The sequence below is a fragment of the Ovis canadensis genome, chromosome 3 (genome assembly GCF_042477335.2).
Source record: "Ovis canadensis isolate MfBH-ARS-UI-01 breed Bighorn chromosome 3, ARS-UI_OviCan_v2, whole genome shotgun sequence".
NCBI classification, from domain to species: Eukaryota; Metazoa; Chordata; class Mammalia; order Artiodactyla; family Bovidae; genus Ovis; species Ovis canadensis.
This window is the reverse complement of record NC_091247.1, coordinates 97,076,759-97,099,443: the sequence shown is the minus strand read 5'-3', so window position 1 is coordinate 97,099,443 and position 22,685 is coordinate 97,076,759. Positions and strand designations below refer to the sequence as shown.

Below are 22,685 nucleotides of genomic sequence, written 5' to 3'. Positions count from 1 at the left end.
TAGCCTTCAAAGCCCAGTATTTGGGGACTCACCTTCCTGGTAAAGGACCACAATCCACATAGGGTTTGGGAGCTCTGTGTGGGGCTTGGACTCCTTACTCTTTGGGAAGAACCTCTACAATTGTGATTATCCTCCTGTTTGTTGGTTACTTCTCCAGTGTTGTGGGTCTTGACTATATCATGTCTTGCCCACCCACCACGTGTCTCCTCCTTCTTTTTCAAAAAAGTTAATTAATTTTAATTGGAGGCTAATTACTTTACAATATTGTAGTGTTTTTTTGCCATACATTGACATGAATCAGCCATGGGTGAATACGTATTCCTCATCCTGAACACACCCTACCTCCCTCCCCATCCCATCCCTCAGGGTTGTCCCAGGGCATTGGCTTTGAGTGCCCTGTTTCATGCATCAAACTTGGACTGGTGATCTATTTCACATATAGTAATATACATGTTATGTATTACATGTAATATGTTATTCTCTCAAATCATCCCACCCTTGCCTTCTCTCACAGTGTCCAAAAGTCTGTTCTTTATATCTGCGTCTCTTTTGATGTCTCTCATATAGAGTCATTGTTCCCATCTTTCTAAATTCCATATATATGTGTTAATATACTGTATTCGTGTTTTTCTTTCTGACTTACTTCACTCTGTATAAAAGGTTCCAGTTTCATTCACCTCATTAGAATTGATTCAAATGTGTTCTTTTTAATAGCTGAGTAACATTCCATTGTGTATATATACCACAGCTTTCTTATCCATTCATCTGCCAATAGACATCTAGGTCGCTTCCATGTCCTAGCTATTGTAAACAGTGCTGTGATGAACATTGGGGTACATGTGTCTCTTTCAATTCTGGTTTCCTCGGTGTGTATGCCCAGCAGTGGGATTGCTGGGTCTTATGGCAGTTCTATTTTCAGTTTTTTTTAAGGAGTCTCCACACTGTTCTCCACAGTGGCTGTACTAGTTTGCATTTCCACCAACAGTTCCCTTTTCTCTGCACCCTCTCCAGCATTTATTGTTTGTAGACTTTTTGATAGGAGCCATTCTGACTGGCATGAGATGGTACCTCATTGTGGTTTTGATTTGTATTTCTCTGCTAATGAGTGATGTTGAGCATCTTTTCATGTGTTTGTTAGCCATCTGTATGTCTTCTTTGGAGAAATGTCTGTTTAGTTCCTTGGCCCATTTTTTTATTGGGTCATTTATTTTTCTAGTATTGAGCTGCATGAGCTACTTGTATATTTTTGAGATTAATTCTTTGTCAGTTGCTTCGTTTGCTATCATTTTCTCCCATTCTGAAGGCTGTCTTTTCACCTTGCTATAGTTTCCTTCATTGTGCAAAAGCTTCTAAGTTTAATTAGGTCCCATTTGTTTATTTTTGCTTTTATTTCCATTACTCTGGGAGGTGGGTCATAGAGGATCCTTCTGTGATTTATGTGAGAGAGTGTTTTGCCTGTTTTCCTCTAGGAGTTTTATAGTTTCTGGTCTTACGTTTAGATCTTTAGTCCATTTTGAGTTTATTTTTGTGTATGGTGTTAGAAAGTGTTCTAGTTTCATTCTTTTACAGGTGGTTGATCAGTTTTCCCAGCACCACTTGTTAAAGAGATTGTCTTTTCTCCGTTGTATATTCTTGCCTCCTTTGTCGAAGATAAGGTGTCCATAGGTGTGTGGATTTATCTCTGGGCTTTCTATTTTGTCCCATTGATCTATATTCCTGTCTTTGTGCCAGTACCATACCATCTTGATGGTTGTAGCTTTGTAGTAGAGCCTGAAGTCAGGCAGTTGATTCTTCCAGTTTCATTTTTCTTTCTCAAGATTGCTTTGGCTATTCAAGGCTTTTTGTATTTCCATACAAATTGTGAAATTATTTGTTCTAGTTCGCTGAAAAATACTGTTGGTAGCATGATAGGGATTGCACTGAATCTACAGATTGCTTTGGGTAGTATACTCATTTTCACTATATTGATTCTTCCAATCCATGAACATGGTATATGTCTCCATCTGTTTATGTAATCTTTGATTTCTTTCATCAGTATTTTATAGTTTTCTATACATAGGTCTTTTATTTCCTTAGGTAGATTTATTCCTAAGTATTTTATTTTTTTTGTCATAATGGTGACTGCAATTGTTTCCTTACTCTCTCTGTTTTCTCATTGTTAGTGTATAGGAATGCAAGGGACTTCTGTGTATTAATTTTATATCCTGCAACTTTACTATATTCATTGATTAGCTGTAGTAATTTTCTGGTGGTGTCTTTAGGGTTTTCTTTGTAGAGGATCATGTCATCTGCAAACAGTGAGAGTTTTACTTCTTCCTTTCCAATCTGGATTCCTTTTATTTCTTTTTCTTCTCTGATCGCTGTGGTTAAAACTTCCAAAACTATGTTGAATAGTAGTGGTGACAGTGGGCACCCTTGTCTTGTTCCTGACTTTAGTGGAAATGCTTTCAACTTTTCACCATTGAGGATAATGTTTGATGTGGGTTTATCATATTTTATTATGTTGAAGTATGTTCCTTCTTTGCTTACTTTCTGGAGGGTTTTTATCATCAATGGATGTTGAATTTTGTCAAAGGTTTTCTCTGCATCTATTGAGATAATCACATGGTTTTTATCTTTCAATTTGTTAATGTGGTGTATCACATTGATTGATTTGCAAATATTGAGTCCTTGCATCCCTGGGATAAAGCCCACTTGGTTATGATATATGATCTTTTTAATATGCTGTTGGATTCTGTTTGCTAGAATTTCGTTAAGGATTTTTGCATCTATGTTCATCAGTGATATTGGACCATAGTTTTCTTTTCTTGTGGCATCTTTGTCTGGTTTTGGTATTAGGGTGATGGTGGCCTCATAGAATGAGTTTGGCAGTTTACCTTCCTTTGCAATTTTCTGGAAGAGTCTGAGTAGGATAGGTGATAGCTCTAGGTGTAAAGTTAGGTTATTTATTTGATTTTTCTCTTGTTTCTTGAGGTAAGCTTGTATTGCTATGAACCTTCCCCTTAGCTCTGCTTTTACTGAATCCCATAGGTTTTGGGTTGTTGTGTTTTCATTTGTTTCTATGCATATTTTGATTTCTTTTTTTATTCTTCTGTGATTTGTTGGTTATTCAGAAGCGTGTTGTTTAGCCTCCACATGTTTGTATTTTTAATAGTATTTTTTCCTCTAGTGGAAATCTAATCTTACCACATTGTGATCAGAAAAGATGCTTGAAATGATTTCAATGTTTTTGAATTTACCAGGGCTAGATTTATGGCCCAGGATGTGATCTATCTTGAAGAATATTCCGTGTGCACTTGAGAAAAAAGTGAAATTCATTGTTTTGGGGTGAAGTGTCCTACAGATATCAATTAGGTCTAACTGGTCCATTGTATCATTTAAAGTTTGTGTTTCCTTGCCAAGTTTCTGTTTGGTTAATCTATCCATAGGTGTGAGTGGAGTATTAAAGTCTCCCACTATTACTGTGTTACTGTTAATTTCCCCTTTCATATTTGTTAGCATTTGCCTTACATATTGTGGTGCTCCTATGTTGGGTGCATATATATTTATAATTGTTATATCTTCTTGGATTGATCCTTTGATTGTTATGTAGTGGCCTTCTTTGTCTCTTTTCATGGCCTTTATTTCAAAGTTTATTTGATCTGATATGAGTATTGCTACTCCTGCTTTCTTTTGGTCTCCATTTGCGTGAAATATCTTTTTCCAGCCCTTCACTTTCAGTCAGTATGTGTCCCTTGGTTTGAGGTGGGTCTCTTGTAGACAGCATGTATAGGGGTCTTGTTTTTGTATGCATTCAGCCAGTCTTTGTCATTTGGTTTTGGGCATTCAACCCATTTACTTTAAAGGTAATTATTAATAAGTATCCTGTTGCCATTTACTTTGTTGTTTTAGGTTCAAGTTTGTAAACCTTTTCTGTGTTTCCTGTCTAGAGAAGATCCTTTAGCATTTGTTGAAGAGCTAGTTTGGTGGTGCTGAATTCTCTCAGCTTTTGCTTGTCTGTAAAGCTTTTGATTTCCTTTCATATTTGAATGAGATCCTTGCTGGGTACAGTAATCTGGGCTGTAGGTTTTTCTCTTTCATTACTTTAAGTATGTCCTGACATTCCCTTCTGGACTGAAGAGTTTCTAATGAAAGATCAGCTGTTATCCTTATGGAGGTCCCCTTGTGTGTTATTTGTTGCTTTTCCCTTGCTGCTTTTAATATTTTCTCTTTGTGTTTGATCTTTGTTATTTTGATTAATATGTGTCTTGAGTGTTTCACCTTGGGTTTATCCTATTTGGGACTCTCTGGGTTTCTTGGACTTGGGTGGCTATTTCCTTCCCCATTTTTGGGAAATTTTCAAATATTATCTCCTCAAGTATTTTCTCATGTCCTTTCTTTTTGTCTTCTTCTTCTGGGACGTCTATGATTCAAGTGTTGGGTGTTTGACATTGTCCCAGAGGTCTCTGAGGTTGTTCTTGTTTCTTTTCATTCTTTTTTCTTTTCTCCTCTCTGCTTCATTTATTTCCACCATTCTATCTTCCACCTTATTTATCCTATCTTCTGCCTCAGTTATTCTATTGTTGGTTCCCTCCAGAGTGCTTTTGATCTCAGTTATTTCATTATTCATTATTGATTGACTCTTTTTTATTTCTTCTAGGTCCTTGTTAAACATTTCTTGTATCTTCTCAATCTTTGTCTCTAGTCTATTTATCTGTAACTCCATTTTAAGATGTTGGATCATCTTTACTATCATTATTCTGAATTCTTCTTTAGGAATCTCCTATCTCCTCTTTGGTTTGGTTTGGTGGGCATTTATCATGTTCCTTTACCTGTTGAATATTTCTCTGCCTTATTATTTTGTTTAGATTGCTGTGTTTGGAGTGGTCTTTCTGTAGGCTGGAAGTTTGTGGTTCCTCTTTATTGTGGAGCTTGCTCCCTTTGGGTGGGGTTGGATTAGTGGCTTGTCAAGGTTTCCTGGCTAGGGGAGTTTTCGTTTGTGTTCTGGTGGGTGGAGCTGGATCTCTTCTCTCTGGAGTGCAATGAAGTGTCCAGTAGTGAGTTTTTGGGTGTCTGTGGGTTTGGCATGGCTTTGGGCAGCCTGTATTTTAATTCTTGAGGCTGTGTTCTTTTGTTGCTAGAGAATTAGTGTGGTATGTCTTGCTCTGGAACTTGTTGGCTCTTGGGTGGAGCTTGGTTTCAGTGTAGGTATGGAGACTTTTGGATGAGCTCTTATCTATTAATGCTCTCTGGAATCAAGAGTTTTCTGGTGTTCTCAACTTTTGGATTTAAGCCTCCTGCTTATGGCTTTCAGTCTTATTCTTACATTAGCCTCAAAACTTCTCCATCCATACAGCACAGATGATAAAACATCTAAGTTAATGGTGAAAAACTTATTCACAATGAGGGACACCCAGAGAGGTTCACAGAGTTACATGGAGAAGAGAAGAAAGAGGAAGGAGATAGAGGTGACCAGGAGGAGAAGAGGGGGAATCAAAAGGGGAGAGAGCAAGCAAGCCAGTAATCACTTCCCTATGTGCTCTCCACAGTCTGGACCCCTCAGAGATGTTCATGGAGTTACACAGAGAAGAGAAGAGGAAGGAAGGAGATAGAGGTGACCAGGAGGAGACGAGGGTCTCTCCTGCTTCTTTATGTATTTAGTTATGAGAAATCATGCCATTATCACAGACAAATAGTTCTAATTTTTGTGTGCCCATGGGAAGAGTTGAGCTCAGGGTCTTCCTACTCTGTCATCTTACAGCTATAGCTAAGTCACTTCAGTCGTGTCTGACTCTGTGAGACCCCAGAGACGGCAGCCCAAAAGGCTCCCCCATCCCTGGGATTCTCCAGGCAAGAACACTGGAGTGGGCTGCCATTTCCTTCTCCAATGCATGAAAGTGAAAAGTGAAAGTGAAGTCGCTCAGTCGTGTCCGACTCTTCACAACCCCATGGACTGCAGCCCACCAGGCTCCTCTGCCTGGGATTTTCCAGGCAAGGGTACAGGAAAGGGTATCGGAAAAGGTGGGCTGCCATTGCCTTCTCCGCTCTTTCATCTTAGCTGCTCCTCAAAACACTCAAGGTATTATATTTGGTTTAGACCTTTGCTGCATTTACCCATAATTCATTTCAGGCCTTAGTCATGTGTGTTTTTATGGTAGCCCTGGTTGAAAACTTTATATATATCTGAATCATCTTTGAACTACATTGGTCCTTCTTTGATCACACCTGAACAGGAGAGCTTGGACAAGAGTCAGCCACATCCCCTCCTTCAATTCACTCTAAACTGTCACAGGCTCTTGACTCCATCTTGTCTTTGAAATCTTCCCAGGCTTCCCAGGTAGCTCAGTGGTAAAGAATCTACCTGCCAATGCAAGAAATGCCAGAGACTTGGGTTCAATTCGTGAGTGGGGAAGATTCCCTGGAGAAGGAACTGGCAATCCACTCCAGTATTCTTGCCTGGAAAATCCCATGGACAGAGGAGCCTGACGTGCTACAGTCCACTGGGGTCTCAAGAGCTGGACATGATTAAGCATGCATGCTGCACACCTCTTGAAATTTTATGATCTTGTTCACTGCAATCTTGTCATTTGCTACTTTTTGAAATGAGTTCACTAACAATGTTACAAATCTACCTGGGCTTTGAGGCAAAAAATTCAGGCTATTTGTAGTTATGCACAGCACAGCAGTGAGAATGTGAGGGCCTCTGCCACTACCACAGTGCTTTAGTAGGTGTGTGAACTCTGGTCATCTCTATTGGCTGCTAAAAGACCTCTTCATTTATAGGTTGTGAGCTTGGTCTTAGCTAGATAGACAAAGTTTCTGGTCAAGTGATCTGGCTAAATGAGGTCCCTGAATTTTGTAATTAAAGAAATGTCCCAGAAAAAAAAAAAAACCCAAACTGACAAAATATTAGCGGCCTTGGGTAGAAAACTGTGTGTTCCTTACAGTGGAATGGTGCCCCTTATAACGGAATGGAGGGGACTAGGAGAAAAGATGAAGTGACCTCTTGTCCGGAGGAAGAGCCAAGAGGAGATACCATGTAGAAAGACTGAGTTTTGTACAGTTTCCAACAAAGTGGTCAATGCCAAAGTTATTTGACAAATACTAAGAATTTAAGAGTTAAATGTTAAGAGCTAGGAGATTCTGAAAGACCTGGATCCAGTGAGGTCACTCCTGCAAGGATGATCTCAAATGTCTGTACGACAGAAACACATTATTCTCACGTACGTTCATACTGTGAGAAACAAAGGTATAATATGCATATGCTTTTCCTGCTGCATGTATTATTATTCAACAACCTTTATGGAGTCCCTGCTATGTGTCAAGAAATTTGCACATTCATTTATTCAATTAAGTGTTCATTGAGTGTTTACTATATTCTAGGCACTGAGAAAGCCAAAGATATTAACATGCAACTACCTTCCTCAGAAAATCTGTCGAGGATAAAGAGAGAAGAGGTAGCCATGCTCTCAACTGTCACTCCTCCTGTTCATTTGAACCCAGGGAGATGCAGTCCGTTTAAAAACAAAACAAAACAAAACAAAAACTTGTACCATCACAGGAGAAGTGAGTGGGAATAAGGAGGGCAAGGACCAGAACTGGAGGGGATAGTGTAGAAGAAGGTCTTGGTAAGACAGATCTCCTAGCAAAGGAAAACATTCTCTTTGCCAAATAACTAAGGGCTAGCATAGGAGAAAGTTATGATGATACTGCAGCTTGTCAGAAGAATCCTTTCTCATAATAAGGTTGTTTCACTCTGTGATTTTTTAAGATATGCAAACTTGTATTTTGCCAGATTTAAGGGGCTAGATGGAGAGTTCTTTTTATAAGCAAAATCATGCAAAAGGAAGATAGAACCTCAAGTTTTCATCTGAGAGGCCACATACAATTCAAATCAGAGCCGATGGCCCTCATGGGACTGAAACAGCCTGAAGTGGAGAACATACCCCACCTCCCACACAGCCTCTGGACAGTCTCTGACAGCCTGCTGATTAATGCATAAAATGGAAAGACATTTCATTGACTGCCTTGTAGTCTCATGAGCACATTGCAGTCAATAAATATTTATTGAATGTAATTTCCTGGGGCTTGCAGCACTTACTCTGTGATAACTTGCAACTGAATAAGCAAGAATTATTCAGGGTGGTTACAAATAAATATATAAGTATATGTTAATGGATTCCAAACTACAAATGGAGTGCTAGAAAGAAAATGTGCACCCATCTACAGACAAGTCATCCAAGTGGTACTAGACTTGAGGTAATTAAGAAAGAAGTGTGTCACGTAAGCCCCAGAAGTGAGAACTGAAAGAGAAAGAAGAAAGGGAAAAATAAAGGAGAGGAGAGAGATTTATAAATAGCTCTATTTCATACAAATGAAAAAATATATGTTTGACTTTAAAAGTTAATCATTTTTTTCCTCTGGCTTTCTATGTACAATACTTTCATCTGTCACTGAAATAATTCCTACACTTAAGAAATGGCAGAGTTAACTGAAATAGGCTTCCAAATTGCAGTTTTTGCAATAAAAATAAAAAATGGCTTTCTGCCATCTATTTGGAGCTACAGCACCCACACGCTGATGCAATCCCCATTAAGCCCCAGTCACATTACATTCGAGTGGTATATCACCTGGTTGGGCATGAGGATGAGTATTAGATTACATTTACTTATGTTTTATCATTTGTTCTGAGTTAGAAAAGGCAGAGGAACCAGAAATCAAATTGCCAACATCCTCTAGATCATCGAAAAAGCAAGAAAGTTTCAGAAAAACATCTATTTCTGCTTTATTGACTATGCCAAAGCCTTTGATTCTGTGGATCACAATAAACTGTGGACAATTCTGAAAGAGATGGGAATACCAGACCACCTAACCTGCCTCTTGAGAAATCTATATGCAGGTCAGGAAGCAACAGTTAGAACTGGACATGGAACAACAGACTGGTTCCAAATAGGAAAAGGAGTACATCAAGGCTGTATATTGTCACCCTGCTTATTTAACTTCTGTGCATAGTACATCATGAAAAACACTGGGCTGGAAGAAGCACAAGCTGGAATCAAGATTGCCGGGAGAAATATCAACAACCTCAGCTATGCAGATGACACCACCCTTATGGCAGAAAGTGAAGAGGAGCTAAAAAGCCTCTTGATGAACATGAAAAAGGAGAATGAAAAAGTTGGCTTAAAGCTCAATATTAAAAAACAAAGATCATGGCATCTGGTCCCATCACTTCATGGCAAATAGATGGGGAAACAGTGGAAACAGTGTCAGGCTTTATTTTTGGGGGCTCCAAAATCACTGCAGATGGTGATTACAGCCATGAAATTAGAAGACGCTTACTCCTTGGAAGGACAGTTATGACCAACCTAGATAGCATATTCAAAAGAAGAGACATTACTTTGCCAACAAAGGTCCGTCTAGTCAAGGCTATGGTTTTTCCAGTGGGCATGTATGGATGTGAGAGTTGGACTGTAAAGAAAGCTGAGCACTGAAGAATTGATGCTTTTGCACTGTGGTGTTGGAGAAGACTCTTAAGAGTCCCTTGGACTGCAAGGAGATCCAACCAGACCATTCTAAAGGAGATCAGTCTTGGGTGTTCATTGGATGGACTCATGCTGAAGCTGAAACTCTAGTACTTTGGCCACCTCATGTGAAGAGTTGATTCATTGGAAAAGACTCTGATGCTGGGAGGGATTGGGGGCAGGAGGAGAAAGGGACGACAGAGGATGAGATGGCTGGATGGCATCACCGATTCGATGGACCTGAGTTTGGGTAAACTCCAGGAGTTGGTGATGGACACGGAGGCCTGGCATGCTGCAATTCATGGGGTTGCAAACAGTCGGACCCGACTGAGCGACTGAACTGAACTGAACTGAAAAGTAAATTAAAGCTTTGAATTTGAGATAACAACCAAAAGGGACAGTGTAATTACTATGTTCTCCCTTGTGCATTCTCCCTAAGCTCCTGTGAAGTCTGAGAATGCACAGCCACAGTGAACGCAGGAGTCTGGGAGATGCTGGAGCTGAGACAGGCATCTTCATGGCTGCAGGTCCAGCTTTGGAGAGGAAAGATCTTTCCTCTGGAAAATGCTTCAGTAAACAATTCTGCAACAGTAATGCAAACACTCAAAAAGATACTAGCCATGACCATTCAGGTTCAGCCACTGGCCAAATTCAAAAGAAGACAACAATAATTGCACAAATCCACCTCTGTTGGCTCTGATTCTAGGGTTGCCACAACCATTCCATGACCTAAGAAGAAACCAATACTTTATTGCTGTCAGGCAGCAAAAAAAGAGGCAGAACCAGGAGAGAATTCAAGACTTCTCAAGATTCTTTTTAGAATACCACTGCAAGTATGGAAGGTCATCAGGTCTGCAGTACACTGAACCTCCTGTGGAAGTAGCCAGACAATGTTTGATTCACTGCATCTTTGAGAGTTGTTTTTGCCCTTTTGATGCTCTGTAGTTGGCAGCTGAGTGACAGACTTTATAGCTACCAGCTCAACCAAGGAAACATCCCCAGAGATTTATAGATTATTACTCACCTCCACCACAATATCTTTTGCAAGTCTCTTTCTGATTCAACCCTCTCCTGACTTCAAGACTACCTCCCCTTAGTGTCTTTTTGTTAAGGAATAATTTTATTTTCCAAATAGGTGATAAAGTTTTCAGGGTCATGCTGACACTGTGTTTAGCAAAGGAGGGGCACAATGACTGTAATATTTAAACAAGAACAGAGACATGGGTATGAAATATATGGTGTGGGGAGTCAATAATTCTGTAATATATTTGTATGTGATGCGTTGTAACTAGATTTCTTAAGGTTATCATTTTAAACTGCACACAAATATCCAATCACAGTGTTGTATACCAAGAATGAACATAGTGTTGTAGGCCAATTATACTTCAAAAACAAACAAAAACAAACTCATAGAAAAAAATGATCAGATTTATGGTTATCAGAGATGGGGATTTGGGGGAAGGTGGAATTGGATCAGCCTAGAGATTCTAGATTCCAAACACTGTAAAAGAGAATTACATGGAGCCAGCTGGCAGCTATTCTATTTGTCTGCTCACTTCTGTCTCCATTGACTTTTCAGTCCCATGGAAGTCAGAAACACCTGCACGTCAGAGAATTAAATGCATGATTCTGAGATTTTCTTGGATACTTAAATCCCAAAGGCAGTATAAGTCATAATCCAAAGGGATGGATTCATGAACTTGCAAGAAAGGAAATTGTTTTTCAGTGTAGACATTAGTTATTGGCAGGTATTAAAGAGTGCAAAATAGTAACAAGGGGATGGGAAAGGATGTGAGGCATGGCTCCTGTTCCCCCTGTGAGGACTCTGTATCTAGGCCAGTGAGGTAGGAGTACTTGACAGTGGCTACACTGAGTCAGCACCCTCTCAAGAACAAGCTTCCTGACTTCCAGGCAGGAGTCTTTACAACATGGGGGAAGGGAGCATGGGCTATGTTCCACCCCAAACTGCTTGGTTCCTGCCCACCATACACCTCAGTAGCTCAGGGTAGTAGTGTTATGGCACTGGGCTAAACCTACTCTTTAAAAGGTATTTGACTTTTTAAATGCAATAGGCACAATTGATATGATTATAACTGATATGAAATGCTGAATGGAATATTTGTTATTTCTAAACTCTCTGCTGAATTTGAAAAGCAACACACAAATCTGGACGTGGGCACTCATTCAGAAGACACCATTCAGTGCTCAATACCAAGCAAGAGATGGAGAAATGGCTCCAGGCCTGAAGTCATCCTTCATTTTCCTTCACTCTTCCTGCAAAAGGTTTCATCCACCCTGGCCTTTAATATGCAAAAGTGTGACTGTCTCAGAAGGTGAAGAGTCTCTTTCCTTTCATGAAGCATACTTTTTTTTAACCACACTGAATTGGTGAAGTTTTCTCCAGGAACTATTGCTTTTTGTTGGCTTTAGGTCACTGCTTTCTCATTCATACACATTCACTTGCCTTCAAATTGTATGGACCTGCACAGGATTGCTAGCCTTTTAAATCATCATACCAGGACTTTAAAAACTACTATTTCTATCACGATTATTCCTTAATCTAAAAAAGATATAGAGTTTATGTTGAATAAATTCACAAATTGTTCTTATTTTTCTGATTTTGCTGTAAGCCACCAACCTATACTGGGGCATCATGTGCCTAGCAAAAGAGTTACAAGGGTGAAAATGTCTCTCCTTGGATATTGCCAGATGGGTTCTAAAATATTAAAACACCTGGCTGATTTTTCTTACAGGTTTTTGCATTCATGTCATAAAAATCACAAAGCTTAAGGTTAGAATAGTCATAAAAATCACCAGGACTCAAAGGGTTTCTAAGGAATTTTTCACTGGGCAGGAACAATGCATAATCCCTAATGCAGATTTTGGTGCCCAAACTGGAGTTTTGTCCTTGCTTCTCCATTCCAGGTACATGGCCATCATCCACCCCCTCCAGCCCAGGTTGTCGGCCACAGCCACCAAGGTGGTCATCTGTGTCATCTGGATCCTGGCTCTCCTCCTGGCCTTCCCCCAGGGCTACTATTCGACCACGGAGACCATGCCCAACAGAGTGGTGTGCATGATCGAATGGCCAGAGCATCCCGACAAGATTTATGAGAAAGTGTGAGTAGAGATGGCTCCCAGTGTCTGCTTTGCCTCTCTTGTTCCTTCTTTCTTTCCATGTTCTTTTGTTGATCAGGATTTCATTTGTATCTGGAAGTATTTCTCACAACCACTCTGATTTCAGGTTGGTATGTCCATAGTTATGAGGGAACTATTATGTCCCAAATACTATGCTGGGCTTTGAATGAAAAGTTTTACAATATAAGACCTGGGTCATCTGGGTGCACTTCCATATTCCTCCTGCCAGTGAACCAAATGAATGCTAAAAAAAAACAGTTACTTTGCCCTGCCAATGTCTGCATTTCTTTGCCTTGAAATCTCTTCTCCACCTATAGAATGCCACTTTGCCCTCTTGCACAGCCTGCCAGAGAGTGAGGGAATTAATACCAACCCTTACTCCCAGCCATTCTCAAAAAATGACTGATAGGAGTTGGCATATGAACATGCCAGCTCCCTCACCCTTCAGATGGGATGTCTCTGTGGGGTGTGTGTTTACTGTGTTCAGGGTTTCCTCTTACAATTAAGCTCCAAGTCACCCTGGTGATAGCTGGCTCAGTGACACAGCCTTTGATATCCACTCCCTACTGTTATTTCTCCTTCCAAATAAGTCATTTGCACTTGAATATTTATCTCAAGATCTGTCTCTGGGGAAAACTAAACCAAAACACCTACCTTCCAGGATTTTTCAGCTGGAAAAATACCCATGCATGTGAAATGCGTGGAAGGCAAAGCTAGCACATTGAGACCATATGAGTTACAGGTCCCCAACAGGCAGAACTACTTCTCTTTGAGGGACTTGACTGGTCACATTTAGGGTTTTTTGAAGCTATTCTGGCATATTTTTCCAAGAGTTCTTTTCTTAGAGGCAACATTAAAATGGTCTTTTCTTTGTTTTCTTCCAAGTGAGCAGCAATATGACATTTATATTACACCAGTTTTCTGGACTCAAAGCACATTGATAATGTGATTCCTTCTGAAAGATCTCTATAATTTTCCAATCTTGGGTTTATTAAGGGAATTGTAAAAGACCACTGGTTAGGATCCAGGAAATCTGAGTTTAATTACAAGATTGCCAGTTACTATGTGACCCTGGGCAAGATCACAGTCTCCCCTGGTTGTTAAATGGATCATAATAAGACACTACTTCCAGTAAACAATCATTTTGAACAGCAAACAAGATAATATATTCTCACTTTGTAAGCTATTCAGTGCCATATGAAAGATATTTTTATTGAAACAAATTCATTAGATCGTATAATCGTTATAGACCTTTGAACTTCTTAAATGGTAAAATGAAACACTGTACCTGTTGGCCCCCTATGCTGAGGGTCCAAAAGCCTGTTGCACACAGAGTTACGCTGCTGCACCTGTTCCATGGAACCCTGAACTGTGGCTTACCAGAAAGCAATATGGAAAGCTCAGACTTTGCCTTCCAGACACAGACAGTGGGATTTAAGTGATCAAGCAGTGGGAGGATTAACACTCAGCCTAGGAGATAGTGAACATTTTTCTTCCAAATGAAACTGCAAGCCTGAGCAGAGTCACAGCAGGAGAAAGAGCATAGCTTCACAAGCTGTTCAGGACCCCACGAACATGTTCAAGCCAGAAGGTTCCCTCAAAGGTGGGGTGGCCCTCTGAAGTAAAGCTCTTTATATAAACTGCTTCAGAAACTGCCATCAACTTCATGAACTGGAGTTCAGTTCTTAGCTCTTGTGATCTTTTCAAAGTCTGATCACCTTTCTTCAGCTTTTTGTTTCAAATAAGCACAGTTCTTCTGTCTTCTAACAAATTCAAATTTTAACTTGGAAATAAAGGTTTTTTTCCTCATAGATGTTTATGATCTCATCCACGAAACAGTAGTGTTTAGTGTATCACCTTTAAACACTTCGCTGTTTTATGCTTACTAATGAATAGAAAGTCCCTCTGAGACTCAATGTTTTAGGCCGTCTTTTCAAGTTACCTTTCAAGAATTTAGGGTAACTGCTATCGGACTTATGGTTAGGTTTGCTGCCATTGTTTATTTTATAATTTTAACCTAAAATATGAGGCTAGATTAAGAGAATCTTAATCTAATTATATCTTATCTAATTATATCTTAAACTTAATTTTATCTATTCAAGATGAATAAAATGTTTACAGATACAGTAACAAGTTGAAAGAGTCCATATTTGCCAGGCACATATCGTCTTACAAACATAACTGTAAGCTTTACGCCAACCTATGTTGTTTTTGTCAGTATCTGCCATAATGCATTATGATATATTTTTAGGCAACTTAAATTTTACCAGTTCTAAACTAAGCACATAGTTATATTCTTTTCTCTTCTATTAAAACTAATGATTGCAATTTCCACAATACATGATAATTCCAAATTTGAAACCTGAAGGAAACTTTGCTTTGAGACAAAGTAATAATTAGGGTAAGAGCATAGGCTCCAGTTAAATGAGGGATCAACTTCCAGCTATATCACTCTCAAATTGAGTCATAATGGCCAAGTTATTCAAGCTTCTAAGACTAATAGTATAGTTCATATAGAGGTGTTGAGAGAAGTAATTAAGATACGTGCTTAGCTGGTGCCACACACATTGCAAAGAATCTAGTGAATGTTATCTACTGCAGTCAGCATCACTCATTGATCTGAGTACATGTCATTGGCAGATGGTGGGCAGAACGGCAGCAGACAGTGTGGTGGGCAAATGTTTAGGCCCATCTTGTCTGATGCATAACTTCTGCCACATAATTATACTAAAAGATTTTGTGAAAATCTTAGTTTGCTACATTTGCCTTCTGGCAGCATAGTTAACCTCTAACCCTGATCATTTATCATTTAGACTCTTATTAATACATGGATTAAAGTAAACACTTTTAAAGAAAGATAACCCAATAAAAGAATGGGCAAAAGTGTTGAACATGTGCCTCACAAAAAGAGATATCTAAATGACCAATTAATTTATGAGGAGGCACAAAACTTCATTTGTCACCAGTGAAATGCAAATTAAAACCATAATGAAACTTTCCTGCCTACTCATTAGACTCACAAATGAGAAGTCTGACTAAGCTAAGCATTTAGAACTTTTGGTGAAGAACCTATTGTAGACTGCTAGAAGCGTATGGCAACCCACTCCAGTATTCTTGCCTAGAGAATCCTGTGGACCGAGGAGCCTGGCAGGCTGCTGTCCATAGGGTTGCGTGGAGTCGGACATGACAGAGGCGACTTAGCGTGCATGCATGCATTGGAGAAGGAAATGGCAACCCACTCCAGTATTCTTGCCTGTTGAATCCCAGAAATGGAGGAGCCTGATGGGCTGCCAGCTATGCGGTCGCACAGAGTCGGATGCAACTGAAGCGACTTAGCAGCAGCAGCATACATTGATAAAGCCACATTGGAAAACATTTTGTGGTATTTAGAAAAGAAGAAACTATTAATTCCATAAATAGGTAGCAATACTACAACTTCAAGCAAAGAAGTAGTCACCATGAAAGTGAAGACTGTGATTACCTCTCAAGGGAAGGAAAGAAATGTGATCAAGAAGGGACACATGGAAGTGCTTCTGAGGAAATGGCACATTTCTTCAGTTCAGTGATAGGTAGTAGCATGAGCGTTTGTTTTAAAATTTCTCATAATAGCAGGAAGTTTGGTTTATGCACTTTTTCTGGAAGTATGTTTCATTTTTAAAAATATTTATTTATTTGGCAGCATAAATCTTTAGTTGCAGCATGCAAACTCTTAGTTGCAGCAGGTGAGATCTAGTTCCCTGACCAGGGATTGAACCTGAGCCCCCTGCACTGGGATCACAGGAGGCTTAGCCATTGGAACACAATGGAAGTCTTATGGAATGTATGTTTCATTTTTATTTAACTTAAAATTGAATGCTATTCAAAGGCAGTCGCTTTACACTCTCAAGAAACTGCTTCCATGGGGATAATCCACAAATTTCCTCCATAAGAAATTTCTTCTAAGGTGTGGGACTTTGATGGGAGTGACAATCAGAGGTAGTCATCTCTGGATAAGCCAAAGTGTCAATGGGCCTACTTCATTCTGACGTTTACTTGTATTTTGCCTTGCTGACTCCTATGTTGCAGAGATTTGGAATTTTTCCAATTGGTCTAAGGGTTTTAAGACAAATTATTGAGCTTGGAGGGATGTGACAATGTTAATAAGGGAACAAGCCCATAGACTCTCCATAGTACTCATCCCCCGCTGCTATTATTCGTAAGTACGTACATCTGGATTACAAAATGTTACACATAACCTTGGTGAATCTTCCTTGGAAATCATTTAAAACTTTACGAGTAAATTACAGAGTATGGTGAAAATTCTAACAATTTCTTTAATTACCTGTATTCCCATCATTTATAAAGGCTCAAACATTTTGATGAATTTCCATCCAGGGCATTATTGTTCTTAGTTTCTTTTGAAGTGTCTTGTGTACATACAGGATAGATTGTTGCCATTTTTGTAACACAAATTAAGCTTATTATGTATATTGTTCTGTACCCTGTTTTTTATTTAACTTAATATATCTTAGAGATCTTTCCATAAGAATTCATAAAGAGCTTCTAAATGGCCAATATCCATTGGATCATAGGAAAAGCAAGAGAGTTTCAGAAAAACAACTACTTCTGCTTCATTGACTATGGTAAAGCCTTTGACTGTGTGGATCACAACATACTGTGGAAAATTCTTGAAGAGATGGGAATATCAGACCACCTTACCTGCTTCCTGAGAAACCTGTATGCAGGTCAAGAAGCAATAGTTACAACAGGACAGGAACTGGCTCCAAATTGGGAAAGGGGTATGTCAAGGCTGTATATTTTCATCCTGCTTATTTACCTTATATACAAAATACATCATGTGAAATGCTGGGCTGGATTCCACAAGCTGGAATCAAGATTGCTGGGAAAATATCAATAACCTCAGACATGCAGATGACACCTCTCAAATGGCAGAAAGAGAAAAGTGAAAGTGAAAATGAAGTCACTTAGTTATGTCGACTCTTTGCAACCCCGTGGACTGTAGCCTATCAAGCTCTTCCATCCATGGGATTTTCCAGGCAAGAATACTGGAATGGGTTGCCATTTCCTGAAACTAAAAATCCTCTCAATGAAGGTAAAAGAGGAGAGTGAAAAAGCCGGTTTAAAACTCAACATTCACAAAACGAAGATCATGACATCCGGTCCCATCACTTCCTGGCAAATAGATGGGGAAACAATGGAAATAGTGATACATTTTATTTTCTTGGGCTCCAAAATCACTGCAGGCAGTGCCTACAGCCATGAAATTAAAAGATGCTTGCTTCTTGGAAGAAAAACTATGGGAAACCTAGACAGTGTATTAAAAACCAGAGACATTTTTTTTTTTTTTTTTGCTGACAGAGGTCCATATTGTCAAAGCTATGGTTTTTCCAGTAGTCATATATCAATATGAGAGTTGGACCATAAAGTTGGCTGAGCACCAAAGAATTGATGTTTTTGAATTGTGGTGTTGGATAAGACTCTTGAGAGCCCCCTGGACAGCAGGGAGACCAAAAAAGTCAATCCTAAAGCAAATCAATCCTGAATATTCACTGGAAAGACTGGTGCTGAAGCTGAAGCTCCAATACTTTGGCCACCTGATGCGGAGAACTGACTCATTTGAAAAGACCCTGGTGCTGGGAAAAGTTAAAGGCAGGAGGAGAAGGGGATGACAGAGGATGAGATGGTTGGATGGAATGACTGACTTGATGGACATGAGTTTGAGCAACTCTGGGAGATGGTGAAGGACAGGGAGGCCTGGCATGCTGCGGTTCATGGGGTCACAAAGAGTCAGACATGACTGAGCGACTGGATTGAACTGAAAGTTAAAAATGCATGTTTCTTATTAGGAGTGGGGTTGAATTTTTTCATAATTTGAGTCATTTGTTTATTTATCTTATAATCTGCTTAATTCATTTACCATATCATAAAAAATTTCCTATTATTTTCATGTGTCATTAAACATGTTTCTACAATTTGATGTGAATATATGTGTGTGTGCATATGTAAATAATAGTTTTGTTAGCTAAACTGCTATGAAAATTGATTACTCCAGTGGCTTCTCGTAGCTGACTAGTAAGATAAAACAGCAAACTTCATAAGTATGCTGCTTCTAGCTATGTCCTTAGATCCCTGCAGGGACAGGTTTAATGTCCTCTGCCATCACTGTTTATATCTACAGTCTGCAACTACAGAATGTTATTCAAACATTCTAACATTCATGAAAGTGAAGTCTTAGGCTTATTATTAATGCAATATTGTCATAGTTTACAATTGATTCCTGCCATAATTTTAGCAAGCTGGTAGCTATGGCCCCTCTAGTGAAACTATGATACTACGTAGGAACTTCTATAATGATGGAGTGATTGACTGGTGAGGAAGAAAAATTTCATGGGTAACCAAAAGTGATTCTTCTTGCTGGAGAGAAAAAAGCACAGTAAAAAGAAAAGAAAGTATAAAGATGAGATATTTGGCTTTGCAGCGTGCAAATTCAGTAATTTTCAAAGTTATTTGGACCCAAGCACGCTCTTGAGGATGCTATACAGGCTGTCAAGTTGCCGTGGTCCTGTAGGGTTATAGGCAGTACCCCTGAGGACAAGGAAGATGATTGAGGACTCTTCATCAGAGGGTCACCAACACGGCCAAGAAATACAGATGAAAAATGAGAAATATACCCCCACAGAATGAGATTTAGATAGCCTGGGGAATTTCAGCTTCCCTGAATCATTTATAATATTGGTTATATGTCATTTTCTGTTAATTAAATTTCTTAACACATAACTTTGTGGTAAAGCTTTAGGATGAAGTAAGATGTGGCTATTCTGGATTCCAAATATCATTAGTTCTGGAAAGGGAAGCTGTGTCAGAAAACAGCATCACTCAATGACTCTAATTCCCTGAAGATTTTGTGGAAATGTTTATGAATGTGGATATATTAACTCTAATATAATTCTCTATTAGAACCGATGATAACAGAAGACTGTCTTCATTTATAGTATTTGGTCTTTTGTATGACATGACTCATCAACTTACCTGACATTTTTATTTTTATACGTATTCTTTACTTTCACTAACAATATTGAAAATTAAAAATCAACTAATTGATAGAGAATAAAAAGGAAAGAAAGATTACTGGAAAAAGTACCTGAGATGTTACTCCCTGACTTTTCACATTCTTCATTATTTCACAAATGTGAAATACTGTGAAAAAAAATTGTAGCTTCTTTGCCAAGTCCTCGGCCAAAAGGGTGTCAGCATATTTGTGGTTCCAGGATTGTTTATTCTAGCTGCTATGATTAATCTCCTCCCTGACACCCACTACATTTATACAGCCCAGCATTCCTGGTGTTGTCACCAATGTTGATGGAAAGCAGTTAATTCAATAATGAATAGTGCATTGACGTTTTAGGGGGAAAGAGTTGCATGAAAACAAGCCTTTAACTCTGACTCCCAGAAAAAAAACAGCTACAGAAGGAGGAGAAAGAGAAGTCTACATTAATGTAGAAACTAGAAAGGTTGTCATAAAACTGCCATAAATTTCGCTACTGGTTGAGAGTGCACAGATAGAGACAAAGAGGACGCAGCAGCCACCATGGGGCAAAACATATGGCAATCCCTGATTAGGAGGAGAAAGTATACCTGAAAAAGATAGGGCCACCAAATTTAGGATTCTTTTGTGCTGTCATGATAAGTTTCCAGAGGCTGCTGAACTTGCTGGGAAAGAGAAACCAAAACCAGGTCTAAATGCATATTTGAGTGTAAGATAAAATACACTATTTTCTGCAAACCTGTAAATAATCACACTGACGCAGCTTGAGAGAAGAGGAATGAAAATACTGCTATGAAGTTACATTTATAAAAGACAATGGAATCAAAATCTGTGCAGTTTCTTTTAAATACCTCATAAGCTCTTCATGAGTTCAGAACCATATGGACAACTTGCTAATTTCTATGATCTAAATGTAAAATGTAAGACCCAAAAATAAACATTCAGCTTAATTTCATTACAAACTACAGATATAAGATTCACACCAAAAATTCAAAATTATGTTAAACTAGCAATGTTTTATTTTTTGAGCGTGACTTTTCCAGCAAATAAGGTGAGTAAGTTATCAGGAAATTGTTATTTTATTTTATCAAATTAATTGGTCAAAGGGAAGTATTATATATTTGCCTCAATAAATGACAAAAATAAATTTGTTAAAATATAATATTTATTAAATAAAAATAGCTTATCTCAGCAATAATCCTTAAGAAAATTAAAGTGAATAACACATCTTCTTTACAACAAAAACAAAACTCAGAAAATTAGGAAATAGATATTCTGTGAAGAAAATTTAAAAATCATCTGATTTTAGACTTTTGTTCTTATTCAGTCCCTCAGTCATGTCCAACTCTTTGAGACCCCATGGACTGCAGCATGCCAGGCTTCCCTGTCCTTCACTGTCTGGGGGAGTTTGCTCAAACTCATGTTGATTGAGTCAATGATGCCATCCAACCATCTCATCCTTTGTCGTCCCCTTCTCCTCCTGTCCTCAGTCTTTCGCAGCATCAGGGTCTTTTCCATTAAGTCGACTCTTCACATCAGGTGCCCAAAGTATTGGAGCTTCGGCTTCAGCATCAGTCCTTCCAATGAATATTCAGGACTGATTTTGTTTAGGATGGACTGGTTGGATCTCCTTGCAGTCCAAGGGACTCTCAAGAGTCTTGTCCAACACCAAGGTTCAAAAGCATCAGTTCTTCGGTGCTCAGCCTTCATTATGGTCCAATTCTCACATCTATACATGACTACTGGAAAAACCATAGCTTTGACTACACGGATTTTAATCAGCAAAATAATGTCTCTGCTTCTTAATATGGTGTCTAGGTTTGTCATAGCTTTTCTTCTAAGAGCAAACATCTTTTAATTTCATGGCTGCAGTCACCATCTGCAGTGATTTTGGAGCACCCCAAAATAAAATCTTTCACTGTTTCCATTGTTTCCCCATCTATCTGCCATAAAGTGATAGGACCAGATGCCTTCATATTTTGAATGCTGAATTTTAAGCCAGCTTTTTCACTCTCCTCTTTCACCGTCATCAAGAGGTTCTTTAGTTCCTCTTTGCTTTCTGCTGTTAAGGTGGTGTCATATGTGTATCTAAGGTTATTGATTTTTCTCCCAGCAACCTTACTTCCAGCTTCTGCTTCATCCAGCCTGGCATTTCAAATGACGTACTCTGCATATAAGTTAAATACACAGGGTGACAATATACAGCCTTGAAGTACTCCTTTCCCAATTTGGAACCAGTCCCTTGTTCCATGTCTGGTTCTAACTGTTGCTTCTTGACCTATATACAGGTTTCAAGGAGGCAAGTAAGGTGGTCTGGTTGGTGATATTGGTTACTTCCATATATCCTTACAACAATCCTAAGAGGTAAAGAATACTTCTATTATTTCTGCCTAGAAGTATGAAACAATGAAATACTTATTCAGACTCACAGGTTAGTGAATAGAAGAGCCAAAATTGAAGGTCTGGTCTTTTGTCTTCTAGAGTTAAAAGTTTTCCTCCCTAAACCAAGAAATGACTCTAGACAGCCCATCATCTTTCTGAGCCAGCTAATAATGCCATGGTATGGTGGGCAATACAATAATTTCTAAAGTTCTGAGTTAGAAATATTGTAAAGTGTAGTTGTAACTGGCCCAATGGATGAGTAATTTTGCAAATACTGAAAGTCCAAGCGAATAGCTATTCCTGCCTATATCAATGATGAGCGCTCAAAGGAGACGATGACGGTGTGTGTGTATATGAGTGTGTTTCTATGCATGTGCTCTGTGTGCCCTTGGGGAATTTAGCTGTTTTCTCAAGATAGAGTTACTGAGTACTGCATTTTTCTTCCTCATTTCAACAAAAAGACATTCAGCGTTTTAGCTATTTGAAGTATGCATTATGCTCCTATAAATATTTATGCTATTCAGTTCAGTTCAGTTCAGTCACTCAGTCGTGTCCGACTCTTTGCGACCCCATGAATCGCAGCACGCCAGGCCTCCCTGTCCATCACTAACTCCCGGAGT

General features: G+C 39.0%; 1 protein-coding gene across 1 annotated transcript in view; it reads left to right on the top strand.

Moving 5' to 3' along the window:
• Nucleotides 1-22,685, top strand: part of TACR1 (tachykinin receptor 1) — a 165,535-nt gene that overhangs the window by 84,881 nt on the left and 57,969 nt on the right. The window contains exon 2 of the mRNA XM_069583727.1: nt 12,426-12,620. Within this exon, the coding sequence (XP_069439828.1) occupies nt 12,426-12,620 (195 nt within the window). The remainder of the gene's footprint in view (nt 1-12,425; nt 12,621-22,685) is intronic.